Here is an 11,899-nt window from a genome sequence, read left to right on the forward strand (position 1 = left end):
CACAGGTGGGGGATCTAATCTGATATTCACGGCAGAGATGCTCAGCCCAGTCTCTCAGCCCAGCTTGTGATGCAGTCAAGGGGCTAAAGGCTAGCTGGGGGCCCAGGCTCGGTAGGTGGTCCTGCCCTGGGAGAGCTGAGGACCCAAGGACGGTGCTGTGGGGTGAACACAGGACCCCCTGTCATGGTAGACATCCCACAGCATGTGTGACACCCACCTGCCCTTCAGGTGGTCACACTGTATCTGTGGATGACAACCACGTCCCCTGCCCCTTGAGGGCATGTAGGAAGGGGGCAACCAGTGCTGGAGCCCAGAGCTGTGTCTACTCTCATCCTGGCATGTTGTCCTCAGCCCCACAAGGCCCCTGCAGTCGCAAAGCCCTACAGACACGCAGGTGGTATGGGGACACTGCCTGCACCCCAGATCTCACCCAGAGTCTGTCTGGAGGCCCAGGGCACAGTGACCTGCTGTGATGCAGCAGCCAGCAGACAGAAAAATATCTTGTCCTCATGAGCAACCAGTCCTTGCCCACTCCCCCAGCACCAGCCCCATTCCTCTTTCCAAAACTACCCTTGCCACCAAAGCATGGGGCCAACCCCTCCCCAGGGACCCCACAACCAGGACCAGGGGGCTACAGACAAGAGTTGGCTTTATTCACGGACACGGGGGCAGCTGTGTCACTGGCAGCTGCCCTCGTATTGCACATCCAGCGACGGGGGAATATCCATGCCACGTCACAACACAGCGTCGGCACTATGGGACCTCGGGGGGGCGCAGGCACCGTCACCACCCAGCAGGCTGGGGAGCGGGCTGGGGCGCCAAGGGTTCACAAAGGCAAAAGACCCGTCCACCCATAGATAGATAGAGAGATATATATAAAAAAAAAATAGTTCCACGATGACCAGAGCAGAACCACAGGGACACGCGTGCAAGCGAAATGTACAGCAGCCCGCGAGCAGGTAAACATGCTTTGTACACACACAGACACACAGACACAGCCGGGGTTTGTGGCACTGGGAGGGAGACAGAGCCACAAACCCGGGCTGCACACACGCTCACACACGCACGCACACGCACCGGCCCCTGCGGGCAGCGCCCACGGCTCGGGCTCGGGGGCTGGGACACTGCGGGTGTTTCTCACTGCTAGACATGTTACGGAGACACGGACACGGTCCCTTGGAACGGAACTGGAGGAAGAACTCGTGAGCGAACGGGGCAGGGGCGCCCCTGCTCCTCCCCGGTGCGCAGGCACCGGCCGGGGCCGGCTGGAGAGGAGCAGGGGGCCACCGGCGGTTCGTTGTGCTGCTGGTGGAAGAGGCAAGGATGGGGGTCCATTATGCCTCTGGCTCGTATTCCTGGTATTCCTCCTGTGGGATGGGGAAGGAAAGACACAGTGAGAGAGTTCAGGTGGGGCACAGAGCCCCTTTCTTCTCCAGCCCAACACCAGCTTTGCTCTGGACAGTGCATTGATCACTGTGCCACCCCGTTCCCTCACCTGTGGGGGTTCCTCGTAGTTCTCCCCCTCTGGCTCCAGCAGCGGCTCGACCAGTGGCTCCTCCGCAGCCTCCTGGGCCACCTCCTCTGCCTGAGAGTGGACCAGGAGGTCAGTGCCACATATACACACACACTCATGCAGCACCCACCCTCAGTGCTCCTGCAAGATCAGCAATGCACCCAGGATACAAGGGGCTCCACGGAGAGCCAGTGGGACCCTGGGCACACAGCAGCCCACTTATCTGGGAGGTGACATGTCTATGGGAGCAGGGGCCGTGTTTGTATGTCCCTACACCGCTCCCAGCCCCAGCCTTGGGGAGGTAATGAGTGCTGGCACCACGTGGGCCTCAACAGCCTCCAGGCAATGGCAGGGCTGCGGGAGCATCCTGCATCCCTGGCAGGGGAGGGCGGTGCTGGGTAACCCCTCCCCGGGGCTGGCAGGCGGGAAAGGGGGGCAGCCAATCCCCCTGTGCAGCAGCGGTGGCGGCGGTGGCCTCATTTCTTCAGCTGATGCTATTTTGGGCTAAGCTGGAAGCCAACGGCTCACGGGGCGGCGAGCTGGGAGCCGCTGCCCCTCCCGCAGCTGTCAGGTCACCTCGCAGCCGCCGGAGCGATGCGCCGCAGGCCGGGCCCAGGCCGCCATGCCGGGCCCCGAGCGCGCACACGTCCGCACGCCGCGCACGCGGCCACGCACGCCCGGGGACACCATGCCGCCGGACAGGGCACGGCCAGGCCACCTGGGTACCCTCATGGTCCCTGCTTTGGGACAGGGGAGCAGCTCCTTGCCAGAGCCAGGGATGTGCCAGCCTCCCCACGGGCACGGCCAGGCCACCTGGGCACCCTGGTGGTCCCTGCTTTGGGACTGGGGAGCAGCTCCTTGCCAGAGCCAGGGATGTGCCAGCCTCCCCATGGCGATGCCTGGGGATTCTCACCTTCAGGTCTGCAGGGAACTCCTCCTTCTTCACCAGCCCGGTGGCCGCTGCAATGTTGCCAGCGCCAGAGAATGCTGCTTCGCCCAGCTGGGACGCCTGCTCCTTCGCTTTCTCAGCCACTGCAAGAGCCAGGGGTGCCCATCAGTGCCCTCCCCGTGCCAAAAGTGGTGCCCAGCTGTGGCTCCATGCCCTGCACCACCCAGGGGGGAGCTGGCGGGCAGATGCTGGGCAGGATCAGGCTCTTCCCATTTCCTTGCCCTGGTGGGGAGGGGAGGGGGCCACGACACTACTCTGCAGCTGGGCAAGGAGTGTAAGCAGCCGCCGCAAATCCTTGGTTGCTGGCCCTGTTATGTAAGAGGCTTTAGCAGAGTGACATCAGCCCCTCAATTAGCCTCTGATCTCGTTAGTGGGGCTCACAGGGCCAGAGGGGTACCGCGGCAGGGAGACACAGGGGTCCGTACCTGAGGTTACGCCTTGCACCACACCTTGGGTTTTACTCCCTGAGGGTAGAAAGAGACAGAGATTGGGTTAGAGGGGCTGACAGCTGGACTCCAACATGTGCCATGCCTGGGACTCTGGCAGGGCTCTGAGCCAGGACAGCATCCTGTCCACACCACATGCCAGGCACCTGGGGGGCTCAGCTCCTGCCTGGCTCCCCTCAAGGCTCCTGTTGTTCCTGCAGGAGCCAGAACTGGGGCAGCACAGGGCTGCTGCCACGTGCCAGGCAGGGCAGAGACCCCAGGGCCCAGCACCACGTCAGGGCACAGCCAGGCAGGGCAAATGCAAGCCATGCTGATGAGAAAAACCTCCCACAGGATCGAAATCTAGAACCACCACAGCATGGGAAGCCCCAGAGCTGGGTGCTGCTGCTGGCTGTGCCAACTCTGCCAGGCCCCCTCGAGCAGAGTGACACCACCCAGGATACCCATGGAATGAAAGTGGGATGTATAGGATGGAAGAAAGGAAGGGGCCGGGCAGCTCCTGTAGGATGGGGTCTCCTTGAGCTGCTGGACCCCTGTCCAGCACACACACCCTGGCAAAGATAGGGGCCCAGGGCAGGCACTCACTGCTGCCCAGGGGAACAGTTCTGGGGCCTCAGCTCTCCCACAGAGCTTGTGCCCTCTGGAGCAGAACAGAGCCTCAGCCCAGCGCCCTCCTCCCGCTCACTGCAAACAGGGTTGGCCTCAGCTCCCTCCCTGGGCATTCCAGCACCACAGCCAGGCACACTGACTGCCCAGGAACTGCTCCTCCTGCCAGCTATGTCTTCTAGGATTTGGCCCCGAACAGATCCCGCCCCCAAGGGGCAGCACAGAGGGACCCCTCAGCCACCAGCCAGGTGCAGGGGAGATGCTGGTGTGGGATGAGCTCCAGGGCATCTCCAAATGGGATAAACCTGGTCCCCACCCCCCTGCCCCAAGGCAGGCACATTCCAACAGAGGGGTCACCACCTCCATCACCATCCCTCTTCTTTCCTGCCCCAGAGCATCCCAGGTACAGAGCTGAGAGACCCTCGGGCTCACACTGGGAGCTGCAAGGAGTTCAGCCCCCTAGCGCTCCATCCCTCAGCCTGGGGACCAGTCTCCGACTCTGCTCCTGCCTGCAGAGCCCACTCTGCTGCCCTGCAGATTCCCGGTGGGCAGCGAGGTACTGCGGGCACCGACCCTGTGCCCCGGAGCGCCCCGCAGCAGGGTGGTCGTGGCGGGGAAGGAGCAAGGGAGAGGGAGCGGGGCCGGGGACAGGTGGAGACGCAAGGGGGACGGCAGGGGGATGGGCAGGAGGACGCAAGGGCAAACGCAGGAGCAGGCAAGGGCAGGCAGAGAGGCCCGGCAGGGGCAGGCAGGGACGGGCAGAGATTAGCCGGGGATGGGGAGGCAAGGGCTGGCAGGGGCTGGCAGGGGGCAGGCAGGACAAGCCGGTCCTTACCGACATAGAGGACCCCTTCCTTGGTCTTCTCGGCGGCCTCGGCCACCCCCTGCTTGGTCTTCTCAGCTGCGGCGACCACCCCTTCCTTGGCCTTGGACAAGCCCTTCATAAACACCTCCATGGCGGCTCTGCGGGGAGAGGCCGCACGGCTTCACCCCGCCCCGGCCCCGCGCCCGCCCGCCCCGCGCACCCCGGTCCCGCGCATCCCTTCTCAGCGCATCCCTTCTCCGCGCATCCCTTCTCCGCGCATCCCTTCTCCGCGCATCCCATCCCCGCGCATCCCATCCCCGCGCATCCCGACCCCGCCGCCCGCCCGACCTGGCTCGCTGTCGGCGGGGACGGGCGGGCCGGGCCGGGCCGGGCCGGGCTGCGGCGGGGCGGGCTCAGTGCGGCTGTGCCGGGGCCGCGCTGCGCCGCGCTGCGCCGTGATGCGCGGGGGGGACCGCGCCGCGCCGGGCTGCGCCGGGCTGAGCCGGGCTGAGCCGCGCTCGGCCGTGCCGAGCCGTGCCCCGCCGCCCCCGCCCCGCACCGCCCCGCCCCTCCCCGCTCGGCAGCGGCCACCCCAGCCCCGCAGGCTCCTTCCCCGCACTGCGCGGCACCCCGGGGCAGTCGTTCTTCCCATCCCCGTCACTCATCGTGATCCCACCCCACGCTGTCCCCATGCTATTCTGTCCTGACCCCCACCGCATCCTATCCTACCCTCTCCTGGTCACGTCTCCTCCCGTTCCTTGTCCCATCTTGTCCCGATCTCATTGCTTTCCATCTACAGGCTGCCCTCATCCCATTCCATCTTTATTGCCATCTAACTCTCTCCCTATGCCATTCCCATCCCCTTCTCATCATATCCTCTTTTTTCCTCATCCCACCTCCTTCGCATCCCACCACATCCAGTTCTGAACCCATCACATCCCCCACTCTCCCCATCACATCCTATCCTGATCCCATCCCATTCCATCAGCCTGATGCTATCCCGCCCTCTCTGTGTACCATCCTGCCCTGCCCATACACGTCAAGGTCCCCACACACGGTGCCCAACTTACACAATTCTACTCCCTCATCCTGATCCCATCCCATTCCGAGCCCCTGTCCTCATCCTTCATCTCTCTGCTCCCCAGGAGAGGCAGCACTGACACCCTCTCCCCTGGGTACCACCCTCCCACCCCACCAGCTGCAGCTGGGATAGCTTCTCTGCCTTCTACCCACCTGCCTGAGGGTATTTAAGAGCCAGAGGCAGCCCAGGGGAGCCTGTGCTGATCAGGATGGCTACAGGGGAGCAGGTGGGTGCTCACCCTGTGGGCTGGGGAGGATGTAGAACACAGACAACCCTGACAGCCCTTGGGGCACCCAGTGGGAGGTAGCTGGGTGGTCATGGGGCTGTTCGGGTCTGTCCCCTCTTCCTCTGCAGAGGCAACAGGAGCGACGCCGGCAGAGGGCTCGGCAGCAAGAGCTGCTCCAGCCAGAGATCCTGGGCAAGCACCCCCTGCAGAACAGGTATAAGATGCCTGGCCGTGGGCAGCCTCTCCCAGCACTGGAGGAGTGTGCTGGAGCTGGAGGAGGACTCTGGCCTCATTTCCTCTCCTCCCCAGATGGGCACTCTGGTTTTTCAAGAATGACAAGAGCAAGATGTGGCAGGCAAACTTGCGCCTCATCACCAAATTCAGCACTGTGGAGGACTTCTGGGCGTGAGTGTGCATCGGGTGGGAGCACCCACTGTGCCCCTTCTGGAGATGTTCTGCTCGGGTGCTCTGAGCCTCAGGCACCTATTCTCACCTGCTTCTGTGTCTCCATCTAACACAGGCTGTACAGTCACATCCAGCTTGCCAGCAAGCTCACAGCTGGCTGTGACTACTCCCTCTTCAAGGTATGATACCCCAACCTCAGAATCCCCCAGCACCCAGCATTTGGGGGGCACACTGGGTGCTGGTAAGCCTGTCAGGATGCCCTGCTTGTAAGGTGGGAGAGCAAGTCTGGCTGGATTTTCACAGGTCCCCAGGCCAGCTCTAGTGCCCCTGACTGTCCCCTTGCCCACTCCTAGGATGGCATTGAGCCCATGTGGGAGGACAGCCAGAACAAGCGTGGTGGGCGCTGGCTCATCACCCTGGCCAAGCAGCAGCGGCACACCGAGCTGGACCGGTTCTGGCTGGACACAGTGAGTGTAGCCCCACTCGAGGGTCCTGGCTGTGGTGTTTCCCCTGCCCCAGGGCTGATCCCCAGTGGGGACTGTCCCAGGCTCCCTTTCTCCTCCCAACAGCTGCTGTGCCTCATTGGGGAGATGTTTGATGAGTACAGTGATGAGGTGTGTGGGGCTGTCATCAACATCCGCACCAAAGGGGACAAGATTGCCATCTGGACCCGTGAGGCAGAGAACCAGGAAGGGGTCACCCACATTGGGTAATGCAGCTTCAGGGGAGTAAGAGCTCCCCCTGCTTGGGGGAATAGGCCCAATGGGAGAAGTGGTGCTGCTCTGCTCATGCATCCCCTTCTCTCCTCCAGGCGTGTCTACAAGGAGCACCTGGGCCTGTCACAGAAGGTGGCCATTGGCTACCAGGCTCATGCGGATACAGCCACCAAGAGCGGCTCCCTTGCCAAGACCAAGTTTGTGGTGTGACTGCAGGGAGAGTGTGGAGCTACCTATGAAGTTCACATGTACTGTTTTGCAATGAATTTCTGCATCTGAGCATGATCTGTGTCTCCAGGGCTCTTGGCAACCTGGGGTGGCTCCTGTTTGTTGGGGTGGTTTCCTGGGAGGGAGATGATGATGTGCCATATCCTGGTCCCTTCATTCTGGGGAATAGAGGCAGGGATAGAAGCACAGAGCTGGCATCACTGTGGTCTTGGAACACTGCACGTGTCCCCTCACCTCCCCTCGAGCCTGGGACCAGTGCCCCTCTTCCTGAAGCTCTGGGGGTGATTCCTGTGTTTTGGGGGCCCTGGATAGCTCCCAGAAAGATGCAATCCTGTCCTTGCCTGGCTGAGGCATAGGCACAGCTCACTGCCTTGCAAACCTGGGCATAGCAGGGACTACTGAGGCCCAGCTCGCCTGGGGAGCTGGTCCACTTTTCTCCTCTGTGGGTCTGCCTTCTCAGGAAGATCAGTTTCCCAGCTGAGGGCTGGCAGTGTCCCTGCAGGATGGGTGTTGGGCTGCAGCACAGCACGGTCCCCATGCTGCATCCCCTCCTGCAGACACTTGCAGCATAGGTTAAAGCATATGAAGCTGATTTTCTTCCCAGGGTTTTGTTGGTGCCAGACCTGCTTGTTCACAGTCTCAGTCTTTTGAGCCCTGGGACTTTGCTGGCTCCTCCTTTCCATGGCTCATGTCTTCTGCTGTCCTTTCTGGTGGTCCTGGCCCCCCATACTCTCTTCCAGACCCACTCCACACTCTGTCCTTTAATCTTTTATTTGTGTGTTTGATTGTTGTATCTGTGCTTCCCTGCCTAGGCAGATTCTAGAGGTGGAGCTGTCTGCTCACCTCCTGACAGTGGCAGCTGCAGCTCTGCCCTCACTGCAGCTCTCATTCAGGAGTATCCCCCATCCCCTCCAGCAGCACCCAGGCTCCATCTCAGCCCAGGGCTGCACCATGTCCATCCCATCTATGCCACCTCATCAGCCCAGAGCCAGGGTTGCTTGTCCCCTGCTGTGATGGCTCAGTGCTGCCCTGCCTGCAGAAAGGCTCTGCAGAGACCTAGTCCTGCACAAGGATGAAGTATTGACATTCTCTGCTCTTGGAGCTGGTTGTGACCTGTCTGGTCACAGTTTGACAGGCAGCTGCTGTGGCTGTGTCACCCAGGGTCTCGACTGTCTGCAGTGCAGCCTGTGGGGATGAGCTTGCTGAGCCCTGCACTACCCTGGGACGCTGCCATGGCTGCAGAGAGCTGTGTCCCAGGGACTCAGCTGCCTTTCTCCAGGGACATCAGCCTTGCAGCTCCCCGAGGGCAGTGCAGGGCCCTCCACCACCCAATATTGCTCCTGTTCCAGGCAGAAGTTGATGCTAGAGACTGAAGGCAGGAGCTCATCCCTGGCAGACAGTATGTCAAGCCATGTCCCTGTGTCCTTGCATTGTGTGATGGCTTCAGGTCATTTCTCAGTGCAGGTGCAAGGGCAGCAGCATCACACTGCCCTCCGTGGTGGGGCAACGGGGGTGGGGAGGCTGCAGGCACCAGGACTGGAATGAGGCCAGGCAGTATGGGGGTGTAGCACCCCAAAATGGGAGTGCAGCACCCTGAAATATGGGTGCTGCAAGTAGATGGCAGGACTGGGCTGGGGGCAGGCAATATGGGGGGGTAGCACCCTGTAATGGGGCTGCCGCAGGTGGCAGGAGTGGGATGAGGGGATGCAGTGTGGGGGGTGGGTAGCACCCCAAAATGGGGGTGCAGCAAACAGGGGTTCGGGGGTGGCTTTGCCTGCCTTGCCCACTGGTCCCGCACCGGCATCGCCTGCCGGCAGCCCCGGTGCTGCCTGCGCTGCCTGTACCGCCGGTCCCTCGCCACGCGATGGTGCCGCTCGCCCGGCCTTGGCCAGCTCTGCGCGGCGGGGATGGCAGCCTGCCCTGCCTGCGGCGGGTCCCGCCTGCGCTGCCCTCCCTACACTTGGGCCCCTGCCTGGAGAGGGGTCACAGCGCTACCCCAGCCGCCCCCACTCCGACCCCCGCCCCCCCAGAATGAGACACAGCAGAGCCATGCGTGGGGCTGGCAAAGCTGAAGCTGGAGGGGGGGTTGCTGAGACCCCCTAAAACGCACCATTAATGCCCATCTCCAGCAGTGACAGGGTCGAGTGTGTGAGAGGCAGGGGTTGTCTGTCCCTCTGACCCTTCAAAGCACTGCTGTCTCACACGGTTCTGCTATTGCACCCCGGCTGGCTCAGGGCTGAGCTCCCTGCAGCCCAGCTGTCCTTGTCCCCTCACCCCAGCAAGGGTGTTGTGCCCGTGGGGTGCCCTTGCCCCATCATGTCACAAGGCCAAGGTTAACTGGGGCACGAGGGGGTGCAGAGGCTGCTGCACTGCCGCGGTTCATCACCATTCTCATGTAGCCACACTGGGATTTCATTTGATTGGAAAAATAATAGGAGCCATTTATCTCCATGGCTTTATGGGTTCCCATCAGCCCTGCAGCCCAGCCAGGCTGGGGGGCTGGCAGTGCCCACCCAGAACCTGCTCTTTGGGGACACAATGACCTTCATCCTCACTTTTTGCACCCCACAGCCCCTGTCTGAGGGCCAGGGTGTGCTGGGGGGCACAAAGTCACCCCCTGGGTGGGCACAGCAGTTGCCAGGAGCCATGCAGCAAGTACAACAGTGCCAGGGCTGCCCTCGGCCTGTCTCATGCTGGGCAGCTGTCCCAGCTGGCAGCCGAGCTGGCAGCCCTGTCAATAATAATAATTAAAAATTAATACTAATCAAAAGGGAGAGGCAGATGGCAGCAGACATGCGGCAGGGCTGGAGGTGGGGGTGGGAGGCACGGCAGACAGAGGGGCCTGCAAGGACAGGGATGAGGGGGCCAGGAGTGCTGTGGGGTCTAGTGGGGATGGGAGGTGCAGGTCAAGGGACCCACATGGCACAAGAGGGGTGGGGGATATGGGGCTGGGGTTGCTGTGGGGAACAGCAGGGATGGGGATGGACTGCACTGCTGCAGGGATGGGGTCCTGTGTCCCCCTTTCCATGCAGGGGTGTGGGTCAGTGGTGCTGACTGCCCATGCTGGGTCACCTTGCCAGCAGCTGGCGTGCAGCCATGGCCAGGCACTGCCAGTCCATCTTCTCCCTGAACCACCAGCTCTGGCAGCAAGGACAGATCCTGCCTCTGGCTCCTGGCACATGTCTGGTGCAGGCACCCATTCTTACAACCAGTGAGCGCTGCAGGGTTAAAATCCCCTACATAACTGGGGAAGGAGCTGCTGGCTCCATGCAGGGTGTGTGGGCCGGGAAAGAACAGGCAGCGCCGGCTCACCGTGGGAGTGGGCAGGCAGTGCTGCTGCCGGCGCTGAGGCTGTGCCACGCTGTTCCCACAGTGCCTGAGCCCACCTGCCTGCCCTGCCATCCAGCCGGGGCCACAGCAGGACTCTGCACCTTGCAGGAGGGGTGTGGATACAGAGGACCTGCATCCCCAGCTACTGCCAGCATCCCCAGCATTCCCGGGCTGGAGCTCCCCATGCCCTCCCTGCCAGGCCCTGGAAACGGCACAAGCTGCACCCACCCTCCATCCAGAATCACTGTGGTGTGCAAGGAGGGGTACCCAGGGTGGGGGTACCTACAGCGCACCGTTCCCATGACAACCTCCCGGCAGAGACAGCAGTCGGTGCGGGAGATGCGGGAGCCGAGGGCTGTGTGCCCGCCGGGCACGGGCTCCCACACCCGGCAGGACACAGAGGGCGCAACAGAGGGGCTGCACCTCTGCTTCTTGCTCCCGCATTCGGATCTGCCTGCTCCATCCTGTTTCCTGCAGCTTGGGACAGGCAGGCACGGCATGGCTGGTTCTGGGCTGCTGCTCTCTCGAACTACAGCTGGTTTGCACGGTGGGGAAGTGGTTAAGCGCTTGCAGGGTCGTCCCCAGTGCCAGCAGCAGAAGAGGCAAAGACGGGGACAGTATCTCCTGTCCTGCGCCTCAGGGAGCCTGTACCTGAGAAGGGTCCTTTGCTGTCACTTCTCATCTGGGTGGATACCAGGCTCGGGAACACGGCTGAGCACTCTCCTTCCCCGCAGGGACGGGCTGGCACTTCTTGCTTGGCAGCGGCAGGCGGGGGGAGGCGGCGGGTGGGATGGGGACAGGGACAGGAGCTATGTGGCCACAAATCTGCAGGTATGTCTGCAGCACGGGGCTGTGCAGGCAGTGCCACCGCACCTTTGGGGTGTTCTTCTGGTCCTATATCCCGGCCTGGGTGCCCCCCCAGATGGCTGGCACCTGCTCACAGAGCCTCTCCCTCCCTGAGTCACTGTGCCCATACTGTCCCTGAGACTCTGGTACTGCCCCTGCACTCTGCTCCCTCCCTCAGCTCCCACAGTGGATGCCACCAGCTCCGAGGGACCACCCTGCACCCCTCTCAACATGGATACGTCCAAACATTAGCACCCCCTCCCGTCCTCCCAGCGTGACACAGGGACCACCAGCCACTCTCCCGGCTCACAGGGGAGCAGGTGTCAGCCCCGAGGCTGCCGGGACACAGAGCACATGGCGGTGCCGTCGGTGCCGGTCCTTTCCCTGCCGGCCCTGTGCGCCCTTCTGTGCCCTCACAAGGGGCTGGTGATGCTGCACTCACAGCCGCTCCCTTTCACGGGGGCTGTCAGGCTCCTTGCGTGCCCCAGCTCCACAGCTCTGGCTGGGAGGGCTGGAGTTTCCCGGGCGGTCGATGCGCCCATCGATCCCGCACAGCTCCGCCGGCTGCTCTCCCACCGCCCCGCTAATTAATTGTCTGCTGCTGCTGTGGGAGTGCTGGGCACGGGGGTGCTTGGGCTGCCCGCACCCTGCCCTGCCCGCACCCTGCCTGCTAACCAGCACAGGGGCTTTGCCTCACCCATGTTAAGGAGCCAGCACCCGCTTCAGACCCACCCCAACCCACCTGTGC

The 11,899-nt window shown here is 62.7% G+C and overlaps 2 protein-coding genes across 3 annotated transcripts; one reads left to right on the top strand and one right to left on the bottom strand.

Annotated features, from left to right (window-relative positions):
• Nucleotides 1-632: 632 nt before the first annotated feature.
• SNCB (synuclein beta) lies at nt 633-5,410 on the bottom strand. 2 transcript variants are annotated; one of them, XM_079320071.1, is made up of 6 exons: nt 5,390-5,410; nt 4,350-4,477; nt 2,888-2,926; nt 2,427-2,545; nt 1,496-1,585; nt 633-1,367 (listed from the first exon to the last, which is right to left on the bottom strand). In XM_079320071.1, exons 2-6 carry the CDS (start codon nt 4,468-4,470, stop codon nt 1,335-1,337), a joined length of 402 nt encoding a protein of 133 aa, XP_079176197.1. In that variant the 5' UTR covers nt 4,471-4,477; nt 5,390-5,410; the 3' UTR covers nt 633-1,334. The 2 variants fall into 2 exon arrangements, with proteins under 2 accessions (XP_079176197.1, XP_079176196.1); XM_079320070.1 differs by lacking the exon at nt 5,390-5,410 and adding an exon at nt 4,668-4,769.
• Nucleotides 5,411-5,602: 192 nt separating this feature from the next.
• On the top strand, nt 5,603-7,029 carry EIF4E1B (eukaryotic translation initiation factor 4E family member 1B). The gene is made up of 7 exons (XM_079320128.1): nt 5,603-5,626; nt 5,755-5,840; nt 5,936-6,031; nt 6,147-6,210; nt 6,385-6,498; nt 6,601-6,740; nt 6,843-7,029. Exons 1-7 carry the CDS (start codon nt 5,609-5,611, stop codon nt 6,955-6,957), a joined length of 633 nt encoding a protein of 210 aa, XP_079176254.1. The 5' UTR covers nt 5,603-5,608; the 3' UTR covers nt 6,958-7,029.
• Nucleotides 7,030-11,899: the final 4,870 nt, after the last annotated feature.

Source organism: Erithacus rubecula (genome assembly GCF_903797595.1).
Source record: "Erithacus rubecula genome assembly, chromosome: 16".
Taxonomy (NCBI): Eukaryota; Metazoa; Chordata; class Aves; order Passeriformes; family Muscicapidae; genus Erithacus; species Erithacus rubecula.